Consider the following 26,388-nt stretch of genomic DNA (forward strand, 5'->3'; position numbering starts at 1 on the left):
CATTTGATTCTTTTATTAATTTTGGAAATTCTTTATTATAAAAGTTGTGCCCTTTTATTTTGTCAATTTTAATAATTTTGTTTGTCACCAAAATTACAAATTTGATGAATAAAACTAAAGCACTAACAGATAAATAATTCAAAAAAGACCAAAAAAAAAATTGCTATCAAATTTAAAACAAAGAATTGAATATTTTACTTCAAAAATAGTATTTAAATATAACATTTCCTACACTACTCATGCTTTTAGGATTTGTTTTTGCTACGATAAAGATAACGATTCCATTACAATTCACATCCATTGACAAATTCTCAACAGCTATACTTTGCTTTTCTCAATAAACTTCTCATTTTATTTTATTTTATTGTAAATGAAGAAAAGAAATCAGATTAAGAGAAAGCTTATATACCCTCATCAAAAATTGAAGATGAGATTATTCTTAGCTGATTACATCTTATCTTATCTCATATCTTTTATCATTATCATTATACGTACGTAGCCACCTAGAAATTAATTATTTAAGTATTTTAATTAATTAAAATCCAAGTTTCTTTTTTTCTGAATAATTAGAATCCAAGTCGGAGGGAAGGCAGAAGTTATTTAATAATTTTTGTTATAAATAATTATATGTGTAACAAATGAAAAATTAAATTAAGATTTTATCTGTAAATTAATATCAATTTATACATTTTTTTAGTTATTAGATAAAAAAAAACGCATATAGAAGTTAAATGCATAAATTTATTTTATTTTAGAAAGAGAGTTAATATTTTTACCAGTACTTGCAAAAAAATTTATACGTAACATCCATTACTACACTATTTATTATTCTAATTGTTATCGATAGTTTTTTGGGTTAAGTTATTTTTTTCCTTAATTTTTAGTCTATTTCAAAATTTTTAACCAATTTAGTCCTTCATCTCTTGAAATAGGTGAATTTAGACATTTTAATACAACTTTGTTAAGTTTATTTGACATTTCAAATGCGTTTTCTAATATTATTTGACTTAACATTAAAACAAAAATGTGTCAAACAATATAAACAACTCAAGTACAATCTTAAAATACGTACAAAACATCAAATAAATCTAATAAAATTATATTAAAAGGACTAAATCCACGTATTTCGAAAAATGAAAGATTAAATTGATATAAAGTTTTGAATTTGACTAATTCCAAAATTCACTAAAAGTCAAGGGACAAAAAAAACATATTTAATCCTAGTTTTTTTTTTTAACTTACATCGTACCTGTGAAATTGATCATTTTACATCTAAATAATAAATGAAAGTGAAATAAATAACAATTAGTGCTAAGAGATTTTTGTCTGGCTAAAATCATGATTGCTTTGATAAAACGACTTTATAATTGATGTCTTGTATGTCGTCTTCAAAATGAAAAGGAAATGAATCTTCTATGAAGTGGTGAAAAATTTCTTGGTTGAGAACACGCTTAGTTATTTTTCATAGAACACTTCAGTCAAATTCAATAGTACTTAAATGACGAATTAGACTACATTTGACTGATATATATATAATAACTTTTAATATGTCAAATAATTTAGCTTCTAACTTACTGAATTTCTTCATAAGCTTTGTTTAATTATGGTAAGATCTTTGATAAATAAGCATTGGATTAACTTATAAGCTATTTAAGTTAAGTATTAAACTCGTAACTTAGTTTTTTCCAGATATTTTGTTTTGGTTCTCATTATGACATTTTAAGAACTAGAAATGGGTATTTTTTTTCAAAAACAGAAAAAGGCAGGGAGTAAAAATAAAAACCACCATATTTTATATAGACATAAAATAATTTTTAATGTTAAACTACATGACATAATTTTTAAACCAATTTATTGTAACAAAATCATATTCAATGTAGAAATATAATTATAATAAATATAGTTGACTTTAAACAAATATATCTTTTATTACAAAAAGAACAAAATCAAGTTATTAATTTGAGGAATGATTTATAAATATTATATATATATATATATATATATATATATATAGTTTAAATCACACACTACATATTGTAAAAGAAAAATAAGTGATTATCATAAATTCTGCTTTTTATTAACTTAAATTCTCATTGATCATCTAAAAATATGTTATTAATTTTTAAAAGCAAATATTTTTAAAAAAATGAGCCATAACATAATTTTTCTACCAAATCTTTTAACCTAACAAAATAAATTAAAATTATTTAAATATGCCAGAAAGTAATTAATCTTCTCCCTCTTATTTTGTTAATTATATCTGTTTCGTAGAAAGCCGCGTGTTGAAATTTAAAAGAGGAAATAAAATAAAATGAATGCCACTACCAAATATTTGAAAGGACATACAGCTAAGCTCATAAAATAAAGTATTGCATATATGCCCAATAACTGATTCTTAGGGCCAAGTAGGCCCAATTATTCGAAAAAAATTGTACCAGTGCAATTATACATGTTTATTAAATCTCAACTTTCTCCGGGCCTCTCTGCAAACAACAAATTAGTGTCAAAGATAAAAAAGTTTGAAGATTTCAGTATTTTTTTAAATTATATATATATAATCTGAAATTTTAGTTCCTGAGATTAATAATTTATTGTGAACAGGAAGGTCATTAAATTTGTAGTCAGTAAATTTAGTTCAGGAATCTAAATAAGATATTACAATTTACTTAGGCGGGACACATTGTTTTTTATTTCCAGCAAAGAAAATAATAGAGCAATGCGAAAATAAATGTTATAAATTAATTATATTGAAAATTTTTAAGATATGAGATATATTTATTTTGAAATGCATGAACAAAATTTGATGAATAAAAATTACAATTTAGAAAGAAAAAAAATATAATCTGAATTTTAAAGAAAGTTGGGGCTGGGTCCATGGACCCCTCAAGTGCCGCTCCCTCGGCCCTATACTTATCTAATTATCAAAAGACAATCTTCTCATTATACGAGAAGAAATCTTTGACCAAAATATCACACACAACGAGAATTCGAGTTAGATAAATTAAACTCAGCCAAACTCTAATACAGAAGGAATGAGAAAAAGGACCCTTACATTTTTACATTTATTCCTGTAAAAAATAACATTTTTTTTCTCTTAGCAACATATTATTTTGTTTTTTTTTTTGTGAATAAAAAATTCAACATCAATCTCTCACAAAAAGTAATTGATTTATATAGGAATAAAATGTATAGTCAATATCAACAGGTGAAGGTGTTAGAAAGCATAAATCAGTTAGTCTATTTTAGGTGTTCATTCTCCAATACGATATGTGAGTTGAATTCCTAAAAATGGTTCCATTGAATTATTTTCTAGTCTTGTGTCCTATCAGTGACCCTTTACATGTCAGTCTTTAAGAGTCTCATCCCAATCCCATGTTAATATATAAGGGTCCACAATTACCCAACATTCAGGTATTTGTGTTTTCTCTCTCTTTTTCGTGCTTGTTTATGACCCATTCATTTTTTTTTCTAGGGTATCCCACAAAATAACAAAATAAAGAGACAGTTTTATAATTATGAAATAAACAATTTTTTTTTCTTATTATTGTTACTTGCATGGATGATGCAAAGGTTGTAACGTATACATTTTACTTGTGCATCCCGTTTCTCATAAAGCATTTAGAATCAGGCAAAAAAGATGCAAAGGTTGCTGTCTCCGATGATAACACTTCCTACATAACAAGGAAAGTGTCCATAAAAGAACGATCATATTCTTTTGCAACGGTCTTCCATAAAATTCGAATTTTATTATGAAGGACGACGGCATGTCTTTCTATGGGTCATTGGAATTTGATAATTTGTCCTTGCGTGAAAGTACACCACCTTAATGATGTTCATAAATTCTAATTTTTCACCATTTGCGTATTAAATGAAACCGAGTTTATAGATTTGATTTGATGTTCAAACTATAGAACGCACATCGAATTCGATGCCTTAATTTCATAAATGATTGTGTTGTTTATTTTAGCTGACTCACTCAACGCAAGAAGCAAATAGGATCACTTTTTTTTCACTATAAAAACTTTATTGCCAACTAATTATTGTCCTTTATGCAGGGCACTTTCGTTGGCTATATGAATTGTTTCTACGAGAATATACTATTCCAATATTCTCGGTTGTGCCGTTTTAAGATTTAACATTTTAACAAACGATTACCTTAGATGATTTAAGGATGAAACTACATTTAATTCAACAGGGGAGCGGTAACAAAACAAAACAAAAAAAATATTTCAGGAAATTTATTTCTTTTGTTCATGATTAATATACTAAAATGAAAGGCGAAAGAAAACAAAATAGCCCATTATTCAAAGTTGTCCCCTTTTTGCAGTTTAATAATGGGACTAAATAATTATTTAGAATTAATAATGGGACTAAATAATTATTTAGAATTAATAATGATAATTGGAAGTAATAAGATGCAGTTAATAATGTGTGGTGGCATGTGGTGTTAATAGTAAGGACAGTGAGGTCAAAAAGGAGAGAGAAGAGGGTAGATAAAGTCTGGAACAAAAATTTGAAACGAGTGGCCGTTGAGGTTCAAAGTTCACAGATACATACACAACATACATAACTAGCAAACAACTTCAATGCAACGCAACAAAACTCGCATTACCAAACTCATCCTCAAATTTCAAATCTGTCTCCATTCCCACCTCCCAATAAACACAAGCACAAACAAAAAACAACAAAAATCTCTCTCCACTCGTGCACCCGGAGAGACATAGATAGAGCGTGTGTCTTTCGTTTCTCTGTCGAAGAAGATAAGGATGACGGGGCAAGTCGTGGTCACCAGCGTTGGCGGATGCGGTGCTGGGAAGGGGCGGAGAGCCGCCGAGGAGGACCAAAACCCGGCCTCGCCGGTGGCGGTTCTGTTGGCGGCGCTGAGGAAATCGATGGTGGCTTGCAGTGTGGACAGTCCCGACGATGTTATCTCCGCCGTCCATCACCCCATGGAGATCGGATGGCCCACAAACGTCAAGCATGTTAGTCATGTCACTTTCGATCGCTTCAATGGGTTTCTGGGTCTTCCCCTTGAGCTGGAGGTTCATGTACCCGCTCCTGTTCCCAGTGCTAGGTACTCCTTTCTTCACCTTTTTCAAATGGGGTTTACTAAAAATGCTCCAAGTTTATTTCTTTTGTTTCATATTTGGTGTTGGTGGGTCTGTTTCTGCGTGAGTAAATAGTTTTTCTTTTTCAAAAGTTGGTAGAGTTTTTTATTTTCTAGTTCAAATCCTCTGGAGTGTTTCGCCAAACACCAAAATTGACAGATTAAGCTGGAAATTTATCCACTGTGTTGGGATTTTATGAAGTGGAGAGTTTTATGGCCATAAACCCGTCTACATTTCTACTGAGTGTGTTGACGGAGGAATGTACGTTAATATTCTTCAATAAGGATTTTCGTCCGTTGCGTGGGAGAAAAGTGAAATAAGGAGGAAACTAAAAGTTAGATAGTTGCATTCAAAAGGAGATTAAACTTTACCTTTATTATAGTTGCATTAAAAGGTGAATTAAGGTTTGCCTTTATTTGCTGAAAAAATACCTAACGGTAATGTGGGATTTAAAAGCTGTCCTATTTTTTCTCATGCTTTTGGATATACAGTAACACTTTTGAAAAATGAAAGCAAGTTTCTTTGATTTGTGTAATTGCAAAGTGGGGTGTTTGTGTTTTTTGATCTGGGTGGGATTCATGTTTTATCGGTATTCTGATGTGATTTGCCATCTTCAACACTTGCAGCGTTAGTGTGTTTGGCGTCTCAGCAGAATCAATGCAGTGTTCCTACGATTCAAAAGGAAACAGTGTCCCCACCATTCTACTGCTAATGCAAGAGCGATTATACTCACAGGGTGGCCTAAAGGTAGGTACCAAATGTTATTACATTCTTTGCCATTTGGACCATTGACAAAGAAAAACCTTGCGAGATTGGGTCATTGACTATCTCATTTGTGTGGTCTGTTCTTGATGAATTTTCAGGCTGAAGGTATATTTCGCATAAATCCAGAGAACACTGAAGAGGAGCATTTGAGGGAGCAGTTGAATAAGGGTGTTGTGCCTGATGACATTGATGTCCACTGCTTGGCCGGCCTAATCAAAGCATGGTTCAGAGAACTTCCTTCAGGAGTTCTTGATGGACTTTCCCCTGAGCAAGTTATTGAGTGCGACACAGAAGAAGATTGTGTTCAGCTTGTGAAGCAGCTAAAGCCAACCGAGTCAGCCTTGCTCAACTGGGCCATTGATCTCATGGCTGATGTTGTAGCTGAAGAGGATTACAACAAAATGGATGCAAGAAACATTGCAATGGTTTTTGCTCCAAATATGACTCAGGTATGTTTCCTATACATACATCTTAAAATCTTAAAATCTAAATCATTAACTAGTCAAAATATTTTCATGTTTCCTGAAACAGATGTCTGATCCATTAACTGCTCTGATGCATGCGGTGCAAGTGATGAATTTACTGAAGACACTAATTCTGAACACACTGAGAAAACGTGAGGAAGCAGCCGAAGGAGGATACTCGCCCATGTCATCTGGTTCATCTGATCGCCAATCCGAGGGTGACTATGATAGTCAGCAAGATGATGATGATGGTGATCATCATGATCATCATCTTCATGATGTTATCTACAGTCCTACCAGTGAAGAGGACGAGGAGGGTGATGCATCATCAGTGAGTGAGATAGTGGAGTGCTTCTTGAAACGTTTGGATGAGAAAACAAAAAGATTCTCTGAAAAACCTGTAGATAATAACTTGGAATCCAATTTATCATTTACTGACATAAAAACTGAGAATTCCTGCTCAAGTTTCTCTTCCGAAGATGACTCAAGAACAACTCTTACTGCCGAGGAATCAAATGCTGACACAAGTAGTTCATCAATGGGAAGCACGAGCACCAATGATGTGGAGATGATCGATAAATTTCCAGATCCTGTTTCTCTAGTTCCACTGTTTGCATCTAGTTAATAAGAACTGAATGTATTTTAACTCTTAAGCGGTGTTTAAGTTTCTAACCTTGTGTAAATGAATTGGTACACGGGTGTAGGAAATGTGTTGTTTGTTGAAGAGTGTGGACAGTGGTTATGTTCAGTTTAGGGCTGAATTTGACCTGATTCTGATTATCTATGTCCCAGTACCGGATTGGATGGGGGAGTCTAAGCAGTGGCTAAGCGTATTTTCAAATTTCAAACACGTGGTGATGAATGCATTGACGAATTGTTAGGGAATAGAGAGATTGGTTCAGCAAGAAATGGTGCTTGCTTTGTTTGTATCTGTGCATGATCAAAATTTGGTGGTAATGTAACATTACTGGTAGATAAATGTTGAATTCCTTTCACAATGGTATAGCTGTTAGAGTCGTACACTATTCATCACCCTCTATTCTTGAGGCAAAGACAGCATTCAATAAGTATATCCATTATCACAAAAGAAGATAATTCAACACAGGCCTTGGCACCCATTTCCTTAAACATCACTCAGACATGAATTCAATCTACATAAAAGATTATATCACGTTTAATAAAAAAAATCTTAAAACAATAAATTTACGAATTTTTAATTTTATATGGTGTTCAACTTTATCATTTAGACTCACCTGAATTCTCAGTAAATAATATCGAGTGAATTGTGACTTTTTTGTTTCAAGAGAATGCTCCGAGAACAAAACTGGAAGCAAAGGTCCAAGATTTATTGGCTACGTGATACTGATCAAATAAAGGGTTTCTCCACAACCATGCTTCTACTAGATGAAGACTAAATAAAATTCAGAAGTTGCAAGATGGACGTAATAAAAATGTTGAAGATGAGGGGTTTGCGTGATATTGCAGATTATTACTCTGGAAACTTATATTTAAGGCGGAAGCTGTATGAGGTATAATAGAAGATATTTGTTATGCATGATGCCAATGGTTATGTTTGGGTGAATTTTTTTAGTTCTATAAATGATACTAATATTGTTTTGGTGCCCAAATGAGTGACTTAAGACATATTCCTTACGTAATGTAGTATGCAAGATCTAATAAAGGTCATTATTTTATCTTTATCAACAATTCTGATATGATCAAACCATGCTATACTTCAATGCAATTTTGATGCTTTTGTCAGACAAAATAAAATTTGAACTCCTTGGGGGCCAATTTATTTGTAAAAAGACAGAGATAGTAAATGAATGCTATGGTATCACATGTGGAGAATATTCGCTCATCATCATCTTATTTATATTATTTTTACTTATCTTAGTTTTTAGAAATTTTTTCTGTTTTTAGAAATATCCTTTATACAAGGATTAAAAAAATATTTATTTGTTATTTAAATTTAAAAAATTAAGATTGAAATATTATAAATATTTGATATTTTATCATATTTTGTTTTGTGTTTTTATATATTTGATAAGCTCTTCCATTTAATATATTTGATATCTCTTATATTTTTAAAATTCAAAATTTCATCAATAATGTCAAAAGTCATAATTATTTTGAAACCAATAAAATTAAGATAGAAGAAAAATTTTAAAAAATTGTTATTTCACTATATGATAGTGAAAATTATGATTTATGATTTTTAAGAATGCAAACTTATCTAGATGTATTAGATTTATGAAAAACTGCGACAAAGGATTACATGATTGATGCATTATCTAAAAATTCTACTATGACCCAAATTTATGCAAAATAAACAAAAAGATAAAGAAGATAAAGACGAAGTCATGTTTGTTTTTTGTTATTTCACAAATGATTATCATCATAATCACGATCTTAAAGTGCTAAATTAGATTCGAGAGTTTGAGATGCAAATGATGAAAGAGTCTGCAATAATTAAAGAATATTAAAACAATTTTTTGGAGGATGAATTCCAACATTCTCAAGATTAAGATTGTGGAGGACGAATTAAAAGATTCACTGCTTCCTTGAACACCATGTGTTACAATCAAAAACTTCACAAAATGTTGGATTAAAGGTTGTACAAAACATATAACTTATGTTCGATTCCTTGTCAAAGAACTCAACAAATAAGATATTTCTAAAGTGAGAATTAGGAATGGAGAAAAATTTACTGTGAAAGGTATAAGAATAGTTGCAATTAAGATTCATGTAGGTGTCAAATTAATTTCTGGCATCTTGTATATGTTAATCATAAACCTTATGTGGTTAAAGATGCAAAGAACCTAAAAGTATTCAAAGTTTATATCAAAGACAAAAGATTTGTTTTATATTTAATAAAAGAAGAGTTGATTACAAATAAAGAATGTATAAAAGAAGGATCAAAATTGAAAAAAGATGAATATTTCTTGAAAATTTTTTATGTTCAAGCGGAAAAAATAATAAAGAATCACATTTTAACATCCACAAATGTACCATCTCAGTACTATGGATCCAAAATAAACAAAGAACATAAGATTTATAAAAGAATAAATACAATAAAAAAATATCAAATTGAATGAAAATATAATGTCTTGAAAGAAAAAGAAAGACAAAACTTATAAACAAAAAATAGGAAGATTAAAAAAAGATAATTAATTTTGTGAAATTTGAAATTAAAATAAATATTTAGGGAAAAAGAATGCTAAAAAAATTATTTAAATTAAATTTTAGAAAATTTTTCTATTTCCGAAAATATTTTTTACATAAAGATAACAAATATATTTATTTATTATTTAAATTTAAAAAATTAAGATCAAGAGTTATAAATATTTTGTCACTTTTTTACTTTCTATATACAAGTACACAAAGATGATAAACTTCTATATATAACCTGTATCTTATATTTTTTATATTTCATAACTATATTTCAAAAATTCAAAATCTCACCACAACATGTACTTAAGCCATGAGTTTTACTTAATAGTTTGCATTGAGTAATTTTTCTTGGTTATCAATAAGTATTTTTCTTAACCTAATTGCAAACTTGTGGTTAATGATATTGACTTCATAGGGGAAGATATTTCTGAGTTTGGTTTGATCTTCCATAAATGTAATGTCTTTTTTTCCCAATTTCCAAACTTTAATGTTAAGTTTTTTAGAATGCAAACTAACATGGTAGAACACGTGTTAGTAGGGCTGCCATTGGTTATGTTAGCTTCATATTTAATTGATTCATAATGAAATCACACAAGTTATCTTCTCCTAACAAAAAAAAAAATTCTTCAACAAAATATATATATATATATATATATATATATATATATATATATATATATATATTCTAAAAAGATGTGTGGTGCATGATCCAATGTCTCTTACCTGTATCGATAAATACAAAGAAAAGAATTTACTTAAATGATTTTTTACATTATTATTATCTCATCATAGCTAAAAAGTTGAAGAAAAAAAAATATTAGGCGGCAATGGACCATAACCCAGTCTCTAGTCCAAAATGAACCAACACTATAATAAAAAGCAAGGAATTTATTTCAAATTTTGTTTGGTTAACAATATATTTATACAGTTAATGCTTAACAATTAAACTCATAAATATATCATATATCTTAGTCAAAACTTAGAAGTTTGATGATGAATTCAAGTTAGAAATAATCTTATCGACTCTAGCATCACATAATAGAATAGATAAGTGGCAATTTATTACTTGTCACAGTTTCAACACTTTTATTATCATTCCCATTTCATGAAAGTCCATGAACTTGACCCAAAAAAAGTGTGAAATTTGACCATAAAACTATTTGAAAATGTTTGAATTTTGAATGCTGCATAATACCTGGTACTACAATAATAAAATACTCAACTCAGTTGGACCGTAATTGGTGTTCAATTATTCAAAAGATCACATGTTGCATTGCATTTATTATTCATCAAAACTTCAGAAATTGATCAACATGTGAGAATTTTGAATCAGTGGGCCTAAGCAAAACCAGAATATACTTTCCTGTGCATTAAAACTGCTGAACTACTGTACCATGCTTTCACAGCTAAAACTCTGAAAGAATGAATCGCAGAACCGAATTTCCCTGAATCTCCTTAACCATGGAATCTCATAATCCCAATTTCAAAGATAACTAAACTGAATCAATCGATTCTGTATCAAGAGTATGCTACATGATTAAGCTGTTATAAGAAATGGTAATACTTGAATAGTGTGATCAATGATTTATACAAGTAAATGTGGTTTGAAACTGTGAACAATTCCGTTTAGCCATAGATACATACAATTGAAAGCTTTTATCTTTTTGACAAGTTTAATTGACCCAAAAAGAAAGAAATTTGTATGAATGTTCTTGAAGCCAGAACAGTGTGATTCAGAGAAAAAGGGAATTACTTCAAACGTAATCACGATGCCAAGCAAGCTTCCCAGAACCTTCTGTTCTTTTCCATCTCATCCAACACTTCATGGCCTGACTCATCAGAGACACACGACTTCTGGTGTTCTTGCATCTCATCATCATCATCATCACAATATGATGTTCCATGAACCTCACTTTTCTTCTCATCATCTTCAACATCGTCTACATCATGATCATTTTTCCAAAACTCGTATCCTTTGAGCTCTGCAGCATTACATGTCTCAGAACTATCGTGGATGCAAGATTGAGCATCATCATCAGAACCATGTTCTTCCATAGTGGGATTGCAATCAGTTTCAGAGTCACCACTGGCCTCAAGAAGCATGTAATTAGAAGGGAAATCAGAAGGGTTCTTCATGTCCATCGACCTTGTATCATCAAAATGAAGCAAAGATTTGGTTTGAAACTCTGCGAGTGGTGCATCCAACACTGCAGAAGGGCATCTCCGAGACACTGAAATAAACAGTGAGATCGAAAGAAGAAGTTGTTTGATAGTTTTTGCGACAGTGACGGGGCAATCTTTCTAAGACTTAGCCTCTAACGTATGGAAGCAGTCAATTGTCATTACTGAAGGAGAAGGATTTGCCTCAGATTTGTCATGGTCTTCTAGAGGGACAGCAACTATTTATTTAATCCAAGAGCAATAAGAACATGTTTCAACATTCTTCTAGAACAGATTTAAGACAATGAAACATAAATGGGAACTATCTTAATAGCCACGTTTGTTTTGCTATTTTAGTACAAAAGATCTTAACCCTCAAACATAGCCTTTGCCTCTATTTGTCTCTCTAGGTGTCAAAATTCGTGGCTCTGGTCAAGTCTGATCTATGTATGACTTTTTTTTCTTATAAAATTTTTCTTGTTTCATTTGTAGATTTTGAAAATTTTGATGAAATGTAAGATGGATGTGAATTTAACTCTTCATTAATATTTTTGGAGTTATAAAATTGATTTAAAGTGTTTGGAAGGAAGGGTGTTAAAAGTGGGTTGTAAACCTAACTCAACCCCACCAAATCGACTTGTAAGATGAGATTTGTACCTCACTTATATACTATGAAATGATCTTATCTCTAGTTGATGTGGAACTGTCACTAAAGGGTAAAAAGATTGTGAATTCAACTCCTTCCATTATCAAAATACTAACAATTACTATTTGTCGATAAAAAAAATCATGTGTATTTTCTATATCTCACTTGTACATAATTTTTTTATTAATAAATTCACTTTTTAGTTTTATAAAATTGATCTAATTTTAAAATTTACTTTTTAAGATAATATAAATTCATTTTAAATATATTCTAATAAGATTTATTGTTTGTTATTTTTATTGTACTACCTTTTACACAACTATCATTAATATTTAATATCATGTTTGTAATGTATATGTATCAATATAAAAAATGTGTTGCATATTCTATTTTATAGCAATTAAAGACAAAACAAATATAGATAAATAATAAAATTAAATTAAGCTTAAAATTCAACTATTAAAATACTGGTTTGATTGGGTATGAAGATTAAAAATGAAGGTATGATTAAGGCAAGAATGAAGCATTAAGTTATTTGTGACATCCTCCAACCTTAGGTTGGTCTGATGGCTTACGTTGTTGTTGTTGTGATAAGGTGAATAGTTCCGTGTTTGATAATGCAAAGGAGAAACGTTATGGGCAGCATCGAATGCATGAAACTTGAGGCAGCCAACTTAGAAAAATATTTGGTGATTTAGCAAAATAAAATAAAGGTAAAAGAAAGACCGCGTCACCATGAGATTCACGTCACGGTAAACAATTGAACTTGACCTTAGAACTGTTAAATAAAGTACTATCATTCAAAATAAAATCATCACCGTTCACTTGTTCTAACTCCGTGAATTAAGTTCCCCTGTTCCACTTGTCATGCTTGCATCACACTTGTTACTTTCAGTTTCGTACGGCTACATGTAAAAGAGATATTCAACCATTTTTGTCAAGCTGAAAATAAATAAATGACTTAAGAAATAGATAGGATTACTTTAAAAAAATATATATTTTTTAAAGAAAATAAACGGATTTGAAAATATGTTATAAAAAGTAAAAGTTTTATATTATATAAAAAAGTCCTTTTTAAAAAATAAACACGAACAAACTCTTTGAAGTAGAGGTGTGGAATTTCTTTTGATGTATAATAATAAAGATAACTATTATAATCAAATTTTTACTTTTCATTTTTAATATATACCGATAGAAATAAATGTGGGATTATCTAAAGTTTTTATCCACCGGTATTCTATCAACATGTTTTTTATTACTATTTTTAAAACTATCAACCTTTACCTTCAATATTTTCTACATAACAGTTCATGTTAAAGGGACTGTGCGAGTTAAATATTTCAATTTGTTAGTTCGTTTTATTCAGTTCATCAATTTGATTCATCAATTTCATAAATTAAAATACAGGTTAGTTTGTCTCGACTTGTTTATTTTAAAATTAAAAATAAAAATAATTAAAAAGTTGAATTCTTTATATTATATTTTTGAAAAATATGTAAATGTAAATTTAAATCATTAACACTTATTATGTTTCAATTATTAGTTAGATTAGAGTAATATAACAAGTAAATATAATATTTATTTTAATTTATCTAATTAAAAATATTAACTAATCAATTAAAAGTTTAAAAAATATTTTATATGATTAAATATGTTTTTAATATTAATTTATATATATATATAAAATAATTTAAAAGATTAAAAATTTTGAAAACAAATTAAAAAGTGACGGACGAACTCGGTAGTCTGTCATGTACCTGTACAAGACAAATTACCATTATTAACCTGTTTTTGTTTGACGAGTCAATTTTGCTCAACCCAATTTTTACAGACTAATTGAATCAAAATGGATTGGACTGTGTTATCACCACTACTTGAAACTGATTGTAGAATTAAAATTCTCACCTATTAATATACTTTAATTTAATCGTATCATTAACTGAGCTAACTTTTAATTTTAATGTTGTTTAATTTTATAATTGTAAAAAGTTTTATTGAGATTTATTCCGATTTGTTTACCATTAACTTAAAAAAACAAAGTATAAACCAAATGAACAATAAAAGCAACTCTAAATGTTATTTAAATTTTTAAAAGAAAAACATATGATAAAATAATGTTAGTAATTAATAAACATGATGATTTGAAGATTTGATTAATTTAATAAGAATTTTTTAAGAAGAAAAATGTTAGAAGAGAAGCCTCGCTTAAGAAGAAACATTGATGTTTTTTTTTTATAAAAGAAACACAATATTTTCTAATAAAACATACTAAATGTCACTTCCTTTTATTTTAGTGATTGAGGGGAAAAAAGTCTTCTTTATTTTTTTAAAATAATAACTATTTTTCGTATTTTTATTGAAAAAAATATTGTTTTCTATATAAATGATATCTTAGTTTTAGTTGTCTTTTTACGTGTTTAATATTCTTTTTTATCTTAGTTGTTAGTTGCTATTTTGTTAGTGTGTTACCTAACATATCTTAATTGTTTCGTAAAATATTTAAAAAGATGGTAGAAAAAGATGAAATAAAAAAAAAAAAGGAGAGAGAGGCATGGTGGGTGGGTGGCGATTGATTTATTAAAAAGAAAGAGATAATGAGAAAAGTTGACTTTTGTTATGCACTAGGCAGCCAGCATACATCTATAAAGCGTGTGGGCAATTGTCATTGCCATCACCAAAACCTATTATGTCTAAAACAAGTTTCTAATTAATCATCACTTTTTCTTTATGTCTTCATGCTTATAATATAATGCATAAGCTTATACTAATTAGTTAATTAATTGAGAGTAAATTATGCTATCATCATGAAGAGCTGTCTAATTAAAATTTTTCTTTTTAATATCTTACTATAAGAAAATTACTTTTTTTAAAAAAAATATAAGTATTTTCAACCCATTACAGCATAAATATGTTGCGAAAGTTAGTGACAGTGTGCATGAGACTAGAAATTAGTAAATGATCCGTTAGCGATTCGATATGAAGTGGAATAAAATGTTTAAGAAAGCTCGCTATGATAGACTCTAACTTGGTTATGATACCATGTTAAAAATGAGTTTTAAGTTTAACTCAACTCTACAAAACTGACTTGTAAGGTGAGGTTTGCACCTCACTTATATATATTATAAAATTGTTTTATCTTTAATCAATGTAAGACTTCCAACGATAATGAACTTTTTTCTTATCTAAATCTTACATCTCATTATCTTCTTGTTTTAGAGCTCATCGTGGTTCTACTATTAACACTCTTAACACTCTTAATTTTGATTATTATATTTTGCAAAATCTTGTTAAAATTGAAATTTTGGTCTTGGATTCTTTTAAACTAATTTTGATCCCTATTTTTAACTTTCATAATTTTATTACAGTTTACTATTACATTTATATTGATCTTATGTAGGGGTATATATGCGTGAAAAACCATTCCATTTTTTCCCTGACCTGCATGATTTTATCATATTTTATTAAATTGAAAAAGTAGAAATGTTAATAAAATCGTGCAACGTTAAATATTAAATTTGAGTGTCTTATAAAAAATTTTATTATAAAAAATAAAAATAAAAATGAAAACTTGAACTATAATAATTATTACTTATTATAAATAAATGATAAATATATTGTAAAATTTATACTCATACTTGTAAATATATGATATTAATAAAATAATAAATAAAAATATTTAGTTACAAGATATAAATAATAAAAAACTAAAAGAAATAATATTAACTCCATGATAAGATAATTTGACTACAGTTTATGTTGAATTAGTCTATACAGACTGACGAATTTAGATTCTCTTTACACTTTCCTATGATGGAGTTATAACCCATTATTTATTTTCATCTATAATATTATGTAGTTAAGTATGTTTGATATAATAATATAGAAACTAAATTAATATATATTTTAACTCATTAAAAGTATAACAAAATTATATTTTGTTATGGATACATGATTTCTCTGTAGTCAAGTTATTGTGATGTTTTTCGTTTTTTTATTTGGACAGGTATTTTTAAATCTTAAATTCATACGTTAAATGCTTATAAGAATAGTTCACAATTTACTAAAAGATAAAAAAAAATACAAATAATTAAACGAAATTACAGGAAAATAAAAATTAAGGGAAAAATGAACAGCTAAAAAAAAAGCATACATTATAAAAAAGATTACAAATCTATATTATGGAATTTATAAAAATACATCCATAATTTAAATCAAGCCAAAAAACAAGAGTATCAAGATCTTTGAGCATTGTTTATTTCAATATCATTTCTTTCTGTGATCTTGCTTCGTCAATATTTATTAATTTAAATATTAAAAAATATTTTTGGTAATAATGTTATAGGAAGTACTAATTTTACCTATGATTATTTTTTGTTCAAAAAATGTGACTGGCTATAATAATTTATCTTCTTAATCACGTCATTATTCAAGATTTTTTTTGTTACTGTAAAAGAATTTATTTTTTCTTAAACGATTTTATTAAATTGATTTGAAAATAAAAATATGATTGGTGAAATATTATATTTTTAAAATAAATTTATACAAACTTTAATGTGAAATTTTTTATGTAATTAACCCTTTACAAAAGCAAATTTCTGAGATAAATCCATTATACAAATATTTATTCAACTATAAATGGGCCTCTAGAGAGTCAAATTCTGTGTCTTCCTTCCCTCATTTCGGCAGTGACCTAAAAACAGGTCGAAAGTCCACTTCTGAAAACAGGTTTTTAATTTGATTTTTTAGTTTTCAAAACCTTTTCAGAAGAAAACTAATTATTTTAAAAGTACTATTTTTAAAATTTTACATAGACTATTAAATTAATTATTTTATTTTTAATTAATAATTAGTATAGTAATTAAGCTTTATTTGAATATAAATTATTAAATACTATTTTTGAAATTCACTGGTTAAAATTATGATTATTAATAATGATTTCTATCAAAATTTAATAAAAAAAATGAGTAATAATAATTAATATTAAATATTCATTGAAAATATTTTAAATTTATTTCTGGTATCAATATTAGTAAAATTTAATATTAATAATTTAGACTTATTAATTTGATAATATCAATTTAATAAAATAATAAAAGTAATTGTTATTAATTTATAAATTTAATTTAAACTGATAAAAATATTGATTTAATATTTTTTAAATTAAATATAATAATACAACTTTTTAAGTAACAAAAAATATTTTAATTTACTTATGCCTATTTTGAAACTAATACTCTTAAACGTGTTTTAACTTTTCTGAAAAGATTTTTCAAAAAAATTGAAAAATATAGGTCAACAATTTTACATTGTTGGGAAATCGCTGGCTTTATTTGTGAAAAAAAAAAGTCTAATTAGAATTTAGGTTTATCTATGCAAAAAAAAAAAAAGTTTCAACAGGAGTTTGAGGGAGAGAAAAGAGTAAAAAGTGGTTGCCATTTAAAACAGAAACTCATGTCCAACGGTATTTAGTACATTCTGATGCTTATTAATTCCCTGTACATCCAACTTTCTTTTACCGTTAAAACATAGTCCATATTAGTTTTAATTTAATTTTACAAAATAACTATTTCAATTTTTCTCCAAAAATTATAAAAAAATAGTTTTGAAATAAATAAACCAAACAATGCCCCCCTTAGATATTTGTTTGTGTGATGTGTAAGCTGTCAAACCTAAGGCTGTCACGGATATCATCCTGGAAAATCAAATAGAAATAATTTAAAGTATTTGCTGTTAAATTCAACAAATTAACCACATTGTTATTTGTAGTTAGATATCAATGTTTAAACTTTTTTTTGTTATTTTTGTTTTTTAAGATTCACATGAAGTTCGTCTAAAAAATAAATGCTTCTACAACTCATCACACATATTGTTGGGCTGCATTGAATCCAATGTTCATTTTCATCTTAAACCCAAAAAAATCTACTTTCAAAGGTTTATGCATGGGGTATTCATCTTGTATATTAAATTGAAATATGTGTGCACTAGTGTCTTCTTTTTCAATTTTAGTCTAAACATAATTGTAAGCAACTTTTATTAAAAATTTGAACAGGTGAAAATAAATACAAAGAAGTTAAGGTTAGGTCTTGCAGAAATTCTATATCACTGTTTCTAAACGCATAAATAATAGGTCTGACCATATAAAAAGTAATTGTTGCGACATATATTGTATGCTCCTTGATAATAGCAACTAAATTATCAAATTGTGTTACAACAAATTAAAGGGGTAATTAATTAATTAGTCTATCAATACAACTTATTTTAGCTGTCAGATGTTAGCAAGTTAAATCCAAAAAACATGGTTACTGAGAAAAAAAAAAGTTGTTTTCATCCTGGACATGGAATTGGATGAAACTATGAAGGATAAACAATGAAGGGGGCGTTGAGGGAAAAATCAATAAATTAATAATCAATGTGCAATTGAACTTTGATGTTACAGAAAATTACAAATTGTATTAACATGAGATGGGTTATGAATTACAATGTGAATTGTACAAAATTCCATCGTTGAGCTTCATCAGTAAGGTTTACCCTGTTTGTTATCCCTCTTAAGCTGAACCTTTAACTTCTTACCTCCTAATTGGAATCCATTCATCATACCGATCGCAGATTGAGCAGCCTCTGGAGAATCATAACTTACAAACCCTGCAAATTCCACCTCATCAAACACAAGTTCCACATAAAAAAACCCATCAAATTTATTCAATAAATGGAGCACACGCTTACCAAAACATTTGCTAACACCAGTTGCTTTATCAACAAAAACTTTAGCACTCAAGACCATACCGAATGGCTGAAAAGCATTAGCAAGTTCTTGATCTCCAAATTCTTGAGGTATGTGATATATAAATAGGTTGGCACCGGGTGGTCCTAAGTCAGAAATAGAAAAACAAGTAGAAATGTTTCAAAGTAAGTAACTTTCTTTTTGTAAGGAAAGAGTGATGCATCCAGCATAAAACGAACACGACCACTTTAAACCCAAACATTATAAGATAACATAAGATAACAACCTTCGACCTGTCCCCCAGAATTTTTGCTGCCACCTGAAGATGCAGCAGTGTTGTTATTTCCACTAGCAGGTGAAACAGAGCCAGGAGAAGCATTCATGGGCCTTGGACTAATCATTCCTGTAGAATATGCCATGGGATGTTGCAGACCTGTTACAGCAGGATAAGAACCAACGTAACTTGCAGGAGCCACGTGATAGTTTCTAGGGTTCATATTAGGGCCAAGATCAGGCCGTAATGCATTTCCTTGATTCATATGGGGCATCATATTATGGAAACCATGTTGACTCTGCATTGGTGGCATGCGGTAGGGCATCAGCCCATAACCCCCAGGAGCCTATCAACACAAAACCACTATCATCACCGACAACTTCATGGTTTCTCATTGGAACACATACTAAATTACAACGTTAGAACTAACCTGATAACCATATCCATTATATGGAGGAACATAACCCATAGGCAAGGCTCCAAACAATGACGGGTGCTGAGAATCAGTGTGTGGTACATTAGAAGCTTGGGACTGTGCTTTATGAGCTCTTCGAGCTTGCCTTTCCTTTTCAGTATCAGCCCATTTAACAACTAAGGGAACACTTGAACCCTATGGAAGACAAAAGCAACGTCAAACATTCAAATTCCAGTTATCGTCGGAATCCATACACTTGTCGAGTTAGCAATATCGATAATGTTTGACACGTATGAGTAGTGTGCATATCAAGCAAACACAAATCATTTTTTGTATTTTATGTTTCATACACATTGCACTATATATAAGTTGACTGAAATCATGAATAAGAATTGTGAACAATCCACTATCGTGAGATTTATTCAGCATGGGCACATTTTATTGCAATCACATTATGAGCTGAACAAACCATAGCTGGAGTTCCCCTTTCTAAGCTTGGATCCAGTTTGAGCCTGCCATATGAATAATGAGTCAAGCTTTAGCCTGAAACATTATCTTATGCAAACCAATGTAGGAAACAGAGGCAGTCTTAGATTTCCAAATGGAGACAACAATAAAACAAATTGAAATAAGTATTTCTGCATCTATAATGAAATCTGAGACACATGATTGAATGTTCACGTCCCTCACCAACAGAATTTTGTGGCTGAATGCCGCTTGAAGGTCCAAAATACTGCAAACACCATTTACAACTAAATTGTAATTGAGTTTAAAGGCATGCGCTTTTCCATTCTACCACAAACAATCAACCAGAAACATGTAATTGAATTGAAATTATTCTGCATGTTTCTATGATTTATCATGCCATCTAGTTCGTATTTCAGCTTTAAAGCCATATCTACTCATACATTCCAACAGCTAAATAACTAAACAATATCAGTCAGATAACAATATAGTTCCATCCTTAACATCAAATTTATTACTCTTCTTCCCTTAATACAGTATGTAATGGATGATATTTTCAAACACATTCATCATATTGCTCAAACGACTGCACTATTACCACAAAAGAGGTGTTGAAAATTCTGATGATGGTTTAATAAACACCAACCTCCATTTTATGCTTTCCATTAATTGCCTCCAAAGCAGCAAGCGCCTGGTCTTTCGTTTCATACTTCAAAAATGCACAACCTGCCACAAAATACAAATATAAATAACACTTCGCAGTATCAAATTCCTAAATAAAAGGATTAATTAAGGTATGAAATCAGTACCTTTACTTGTTTGCTGAGAACCTCTTAAAACCTGTAAATCCTTTATAGTTCCATACTTGGAGAAAAGCGCAGATATTTCGACTTCGGATACATTCTTCGGAAGCATGCCAATGAAGAGTTTGTGTTCTAGATTCAATGACAACAGAAAATTACACATCAAGGGTTGACCTCAATATAACAAACAAATTATGGCACATAAATGATTCTAAGAAATTGATCGGCTGAACAAAGTTTTTAATTAATAAAAGAAGTATTTTTATACCTAATCTTTCCAACTCGCCATCTGCATACTTCACTTGTAATGGACTGGATGCCTGAATTGAACACACAAAAACAGAATGTTCCAAATCATAATGGGAATAACATTATATCATACGGTACTAAAGCAATAACTTTCCATGACAATATTGCTATGGCTTTGGAGTTAGGATAATCAAATTTCCAGTTCTATTTAATCTTTTTCATAATCTATATTTAGATCACAGGCAACAAAGACAATTTATCAAGCAAACAGAAGCCTTGATTTTAATATTAAAAGCACATCTACCAGTAAATAAATCACTAGGTCAGAGAATCCCCAAAATAACAGAATCATCACGGAAAGAAAAAGGCTACGATCAAAATAAATCTTTATTGGACTGACTATAAAAATCTAAATTCATATCTAATGTGCTTATTCTCCAAACCACAGTTCTGTCGAAAAACTCAGTACAGTATTTCCACTTTATTTTCAGAATTTGTTTATTTCTTCAATTGTTTTGCTTTCTACTCGTATAATCTTCTACAGTCTACATTTTTTCTAGGCAGGTTTCTAACTTCTATGTTACAATTTAAATGGTTTTCTCCATTGAACTTCAATAGGACTCATTAAACCGGGTACTCCTGAGGAGATCATGGCCTTCTGAACCAATGTCCCAACCATTCATTGGCCAAGTCCTCCTCAGCCAAGCAATGTCCCGAAATTTAGAAGCATGGCAGATTAAGGAAGACAATCAAAACAAACTAATAAAGTGTTTAAAAGGGTAGGTTTAGCAAACATGGACAAAGCCATAGTCTAGTGGCATTATCTAAATCTACATATAAGGAGCTAAAATATCGGGATAAAAATACGTTATTCATCTTAACATTTATTACCCTTATTACAAGGACAATATAGTTGACCTGAGTATTGAATGTCTTTTGCGGGAGGGACCCCATACCATTGAAGAAGAATTGGAAGATACAAAACATTCCGAGAAGCTTTGTACTGCACCTTTTTGCAGGTACATTATAAAAGAGAACAGCAAGAAAGACAGTTTATAAAAGAAAAATGATTTTTCAAACCACGAGTATCCTTCAATTCTCAACCTTAAAGGATGAAAAGAATTACAATAACTGACTTGTTGGAAAATTAATGAAAAGTTATAGGAAGAATCCACTCACATTACATGAAAAGCGTCTGTTCATTAATTAACTGATTAAAATAAAATGCAACTAGTCAAATGTACACTAGAAAGTATAATGGATACATCACGACAGTGAAAAATACTTCAAAAAATTTGACTGAGACATTAACAAGGGTCAAAACCTAAGACCACAATGATATTAATGCTGAAAGAAACATTAAGAATACAACAGAAAAAAAAAAGAAAAAAAAAAGTAAAACAGTATATCGTATGTGCCCAGGACAACTTATCTCAAGCTTATGATGCCTAATTCAACAGTGACACTTTATAAACTAAAAAATGTCGGACCAAAAAATAAAAAAAATTCTGGCAACCAAAATTGATTTCCGTGAAAATCGAAACATAAAAATAGAATAGAACAGGAGCAAAACAGCAGAATGCAAATCACTTATAAGCTATGAAGGGTAAGTTGATTAGGTTACCCAAATATACTATGTACCTCGGCGAGAAAAAGCTAAAATTAAACACATGTTTTTGCCCAATTAAGACACACTCATTCCAAACAAACACTCGTCAGCTTCACTAACTACTATAGCAGCACCACCCATTCACATCATAAAACCGCCATATGCAAGAACAGGTTAAATTTATCAATTAGAAAAATTAAAAAAAATAATAAAAAAAGAAAGAAAAAGAGAAAAGCAGTTAGCAGCAAGTACCAACCCCGGGTAGCGTCTTCTTATTGTGACACGCATTGACGGCCTTATCAGCCTCCTCCCTGGAGGGACAAATGACGAAACAACAACCTGCGAGGGAAACGGAAAATTAGGGTTGGAAGGAGGCGAGACAGGTGGCGCGGGAGAGAGAAAGAGAGCGAACAATAATGTCGGAGAATACAAAGTTAGAAAGGTACCTCGGGAAACACGAGTTGCTTTGTCTTTGATTATGTTGACCTCGTCGACGAGCGCGAACTCCTTGAACATTGCAAGGAGTTCCGGTTCGGTCATGTGCTTCGGCACTTGCCCTACGAACAGCTTCACGCTCTCTTCGCTAGATTTACTCTCTTCGCTAGATTTACTCTCTTCCGCCATTACCAATCAATCAATGTCTTTCTCTTTCTCTTTCTCTCAGATTTGGATTCAACCAACTAATTTTAGGTTCCTCACACACACTCAGATGCCAAACTTCCACTTCGATCTTCAATTTCTTGCATAAAATAAACTCTAAACTACCATAATAATAATAATAATAATACTAATAATAAATACAATTTTAATTATTATAACCTTCCACTAACGACATGCTTCTCTGTTTTTTTACACTTTTGCCACTACGTACAGCTGGTACTCCTACTACTAGTGGAGTCCTGTCTCCCTGCCTTTCTGTCTTCCATGCACTTCATTTCTCCCCCTTTTTTTTTATACCATAAATAAATAAATCCTTTAAATTACGATTAACATATTTTTCTGCAATTTTTGTTTTCGCTCTTATCACTGACTTTAATTTTGTTAGTTAGGTTCTTGTAATTAAAAATAATATATGAATGTATTGTTTTGGTTAAAATATTTTTTTAGTCCTCTAATTTTTTATAAAAAAAAACAATTAAATTCATAGTTGTATTCTGAATTTTTATAGCGTAAGTTGGTGGAATGGAATTATTGAAAAGTAAACGAATGAGCACATGCAACTTGAATGTTTTTTGTTGACTTGTGGTTTGTGTGTGTGAATGTAGTTTGACTTATGATGTGTTTGTGACCGTGTGATAAGGTCCTATATCTATCCGAATTTCGTGTCCTCCGTGTTTGTTGCGTAAATTTGTATACGATGAGAGAAAATTTGTAATTACGAATAAAATTGACGATTAAGAACATGTTCAATTTTTTTTTAGGTTTGAATAAAAAAAAAGTGAAATAAGTGATTATTTGAATTCAATTCAATCTTATTCAAATGCAGAAGGAGGAGCGCATGATGTGCTTTGACTTATTCGTCATTCCTTTTGTTCACACGTCTTTTGTCTTTTTTTCCCTTTCAATGTATAACCATGTTAATTTATTGCTGTTTATTGGTTGGTGAATGCAACTTTCACTGTTCAATTTCAGAAAGAAAAACTTTGCTTTAAAACTAATTATTCTTTTTAAAGGATAAAATAAAGAATTAAAATTGGCCCTTTATTATGTGAAACTAACCCATGATGAAAGAAGTTGATGTAAAGTGAGGGTTATTGTACAGTATGACCTATCAACATTTCCATCCAGACCTTAAGGCAGTCGGATCAAGAATAAGTAGTTGAAGGCCGCCTATTATGATTCTATGAATTGTTGATGTGACAATTTCTCCAGAATGATTTTAGAGAGCACACGAACTAAGCGGTCATGGCCCGCTCATTCTAATGAAACTTTATCGTCATAAATATGGTGGCTTCGGTAGTACGAACGGCTCGTCAGTCAGTTGGGCATGATAAAACTAAATCTTCAAATTAAGGTAATATAGGTCAAAATCAAGTTTAAAAAGCAATTGTGCCATAATTAAGAAAAACCTTAATCACATGTCCATATCAAACACTATAAATAGAAGTCCAAAGTAAGTTGTTAATCACCGTTACTTTGCATTTATTACAACATTAATTGTATTTACCAGAACGGACTTGAACTGACTTAACCATCGGAGTTTTATAGACAGAGGTACCCCGATTGTTTGGAAAAAAAGAAGATTGAACGGTAAAAATTATTACAAGAAAATGATAAGGACAAGTTGAGTGTTCTGGTATAGGTGCTAGATCTCTGTACCGAAACAGTTATATTCGTAATTGTATTATTAAAGATGAAGAAGTTATATTGTGTGGGACGTTACATCAAGTTTCTATTTTCCAACATAAAATGATATAAAGTTATCGAAGTTGCAGTTTCAATGATAGATGAAAAGCACATGAAGATAAATCCAGTGATGGAGGAAACAGTTGACACCACATGATGTTCAAAGCTACTAAGCCTTTGAGGGTATACGAAAAGTCGATGATATTAAAGAAAAATTGAACTCGGATTGGATGAATAATGATGTGAAACTCCAATGGTGAATTTGCTTACTTCATCGTTCAGGTGATGAGGAAGTTGACGCAAACTGTTTAAATTACTTTATTTTTATGAATAGACCAATTATAAACCTGTAATAAATTTGCATAATATATAATTCTTATCATGATGTAGTTAGTATAGAGCAAACGGTTATCTTAAATCTAAATCAAAATATTTGTAATTACAGGAAATATATTTTTATTTATAGAAATTATTATTGGTGTGGTTTTACCTTGTTAAAGTCAAATATCGATTTAATTAATAATTTAGTTTCTATATTTAAATATTTGATTTATTATTATTTTTATATTATTTTATTTAATAGTCTTTGTTTTGTAAGAAAAAAACTCAATGTGTTTCTTTTTATTAAATTAATGTTATTATGCGTTAAAATTTAAGTCTTTCATATATTAAATTTTGGTAATTTTCTATTTTAAATGTATCATATGTCAAAATTAAATATATTTCAAGACAAAAAATATCGAAATCTTTATACGTGATAAATTTAGATTTTGATACGTGATATTTTTAAATATTATCAATGTTAATTTAACCGAATACATCACATAAACTTTTTTACAAAAATAAAAGAACTTAATTAAATAAAAAATAAATGTAAAGATTATAACAAAAATCTAAATGTAAAAACTAAATTTTTAATTAAACCTTAAATATTTAATAATTCTCATCCTATCTATGTAAATCCCTTAAAAGAAATTACAGAGAATAAAATTCAATGATTTCAATGTGTACAGAAAAATTACTTAAGTATTAAAAAAAACGCGTGTTGCACATTTCATTACTACAATTTGTTGGTCTATTTTCCATACAGCCATAGGTATGTGTACAAATAAACTCATTTTTGTTGTTTATGTCTTTTTTAACATTGTTCTTAACTTTTTGTTTGGGAATTCACTTCACGTGCCTTTAT

General features: G+C 29.6%; 3 protein-coding genes across 4 annotated transcripts; 1 reads left to right on the forward strand and 2 right to left on the reverse strand.

Moving 5' to 3' along the window:
• Positions 1-4,546: 4,546 nt before the first annotated feature.
• LOC114173132 (rho GTPase-activating protein 2-like) lies at positions 4,547-7,332 on the forward strand. Its single transcript, XM_028057371.1, has 4 exons — positions 4,547-5,074; positions 5,735-5,855; positions 5,972-6,322; positions 6,405-7,332. Exons 1-4 carry the CDS (start codon positions 4,767-4,769, stop codon positions 6,960-6,962), a joined length of 1,338 nt encoding a protein of 445 aa, XP_027913172.1. The 5' UTR covers positions 4,547-4,766; the 3' UTR covers positions 6,963-7,332.
• A 3,594-nt stretch (positions 7,333-10,926) lies between these two features.
• Positions 10,927-11,934, reverse strand: LOC114164539. Its single transcript, XM_028049252.1, has one exon. It carries the CDS (start codon positions 11,651-11,653, stop codon positions 11,276-11,278), a length of 378 nt encoding a protein of 125 aa, XP_027905053.1. The 5' UTR covers positions 11,654-11,934; the 3' UTR covers positions 10,927-11,275.
• Positions 11,935-18,696: 6,762 nt separating this feature from the next.
• LOC114163313 (RNA-binding protein BRN1-like) lies at positions 18,697-23,615 on the reverse strand. Of its 2 annotated transcripts, none has more exons than XM_028047546.1 (9): positions 23,300-23,615; positions 23,110-23,192; positions 21,264-21,315; positions 21,002-21,127; positions 20,839-20,918; positions 19,743-19,922; positions 19,325-19,658; positions 19,041-19,184; positions 18,697-18,959 (listed from the first exon to the last, which is right to left on the reverse strand). In XM_028047546.1, the coding sequence occupies exons 1-9, from the start codon at positions 23,475-23,477 to the stop codon at positions 18,832-18,834; spliced, it is 1,305 nt and encodes a 434-aa protein (XP_027903347.1). In that variant the 5' UTR covers positions 23,478-23,615; the 3' UTR covers positions 18,697-18,831. The 2 variants fall into 2 exon arrangements, with proteins under 2 accessions (XP_027903347.1, XP_027903356.1); XM_028047555.1 differs by having other exon boundaries at positions 18,717-18,959; positions 23,106-23,192; positions 23,300-23,613.
• Between the last annotated feature and the right edge of the window lie 2,773 nt (positions 23,616-26,388).

Source organism: Vigna unguiculata, chromosome 1, assembly GCF_004118075.2.
Source record: "Vigna unguiculata cultivar IT97K-499-35 chromosome 1, ASM411807v1, whole genome shotgun sequence".
NCBI lineage: Eukaryota > Viridiplantae > Streptophyta > Magnoliopsida > Fabales > Fabaceae > Vigna > Vigna unguiculata.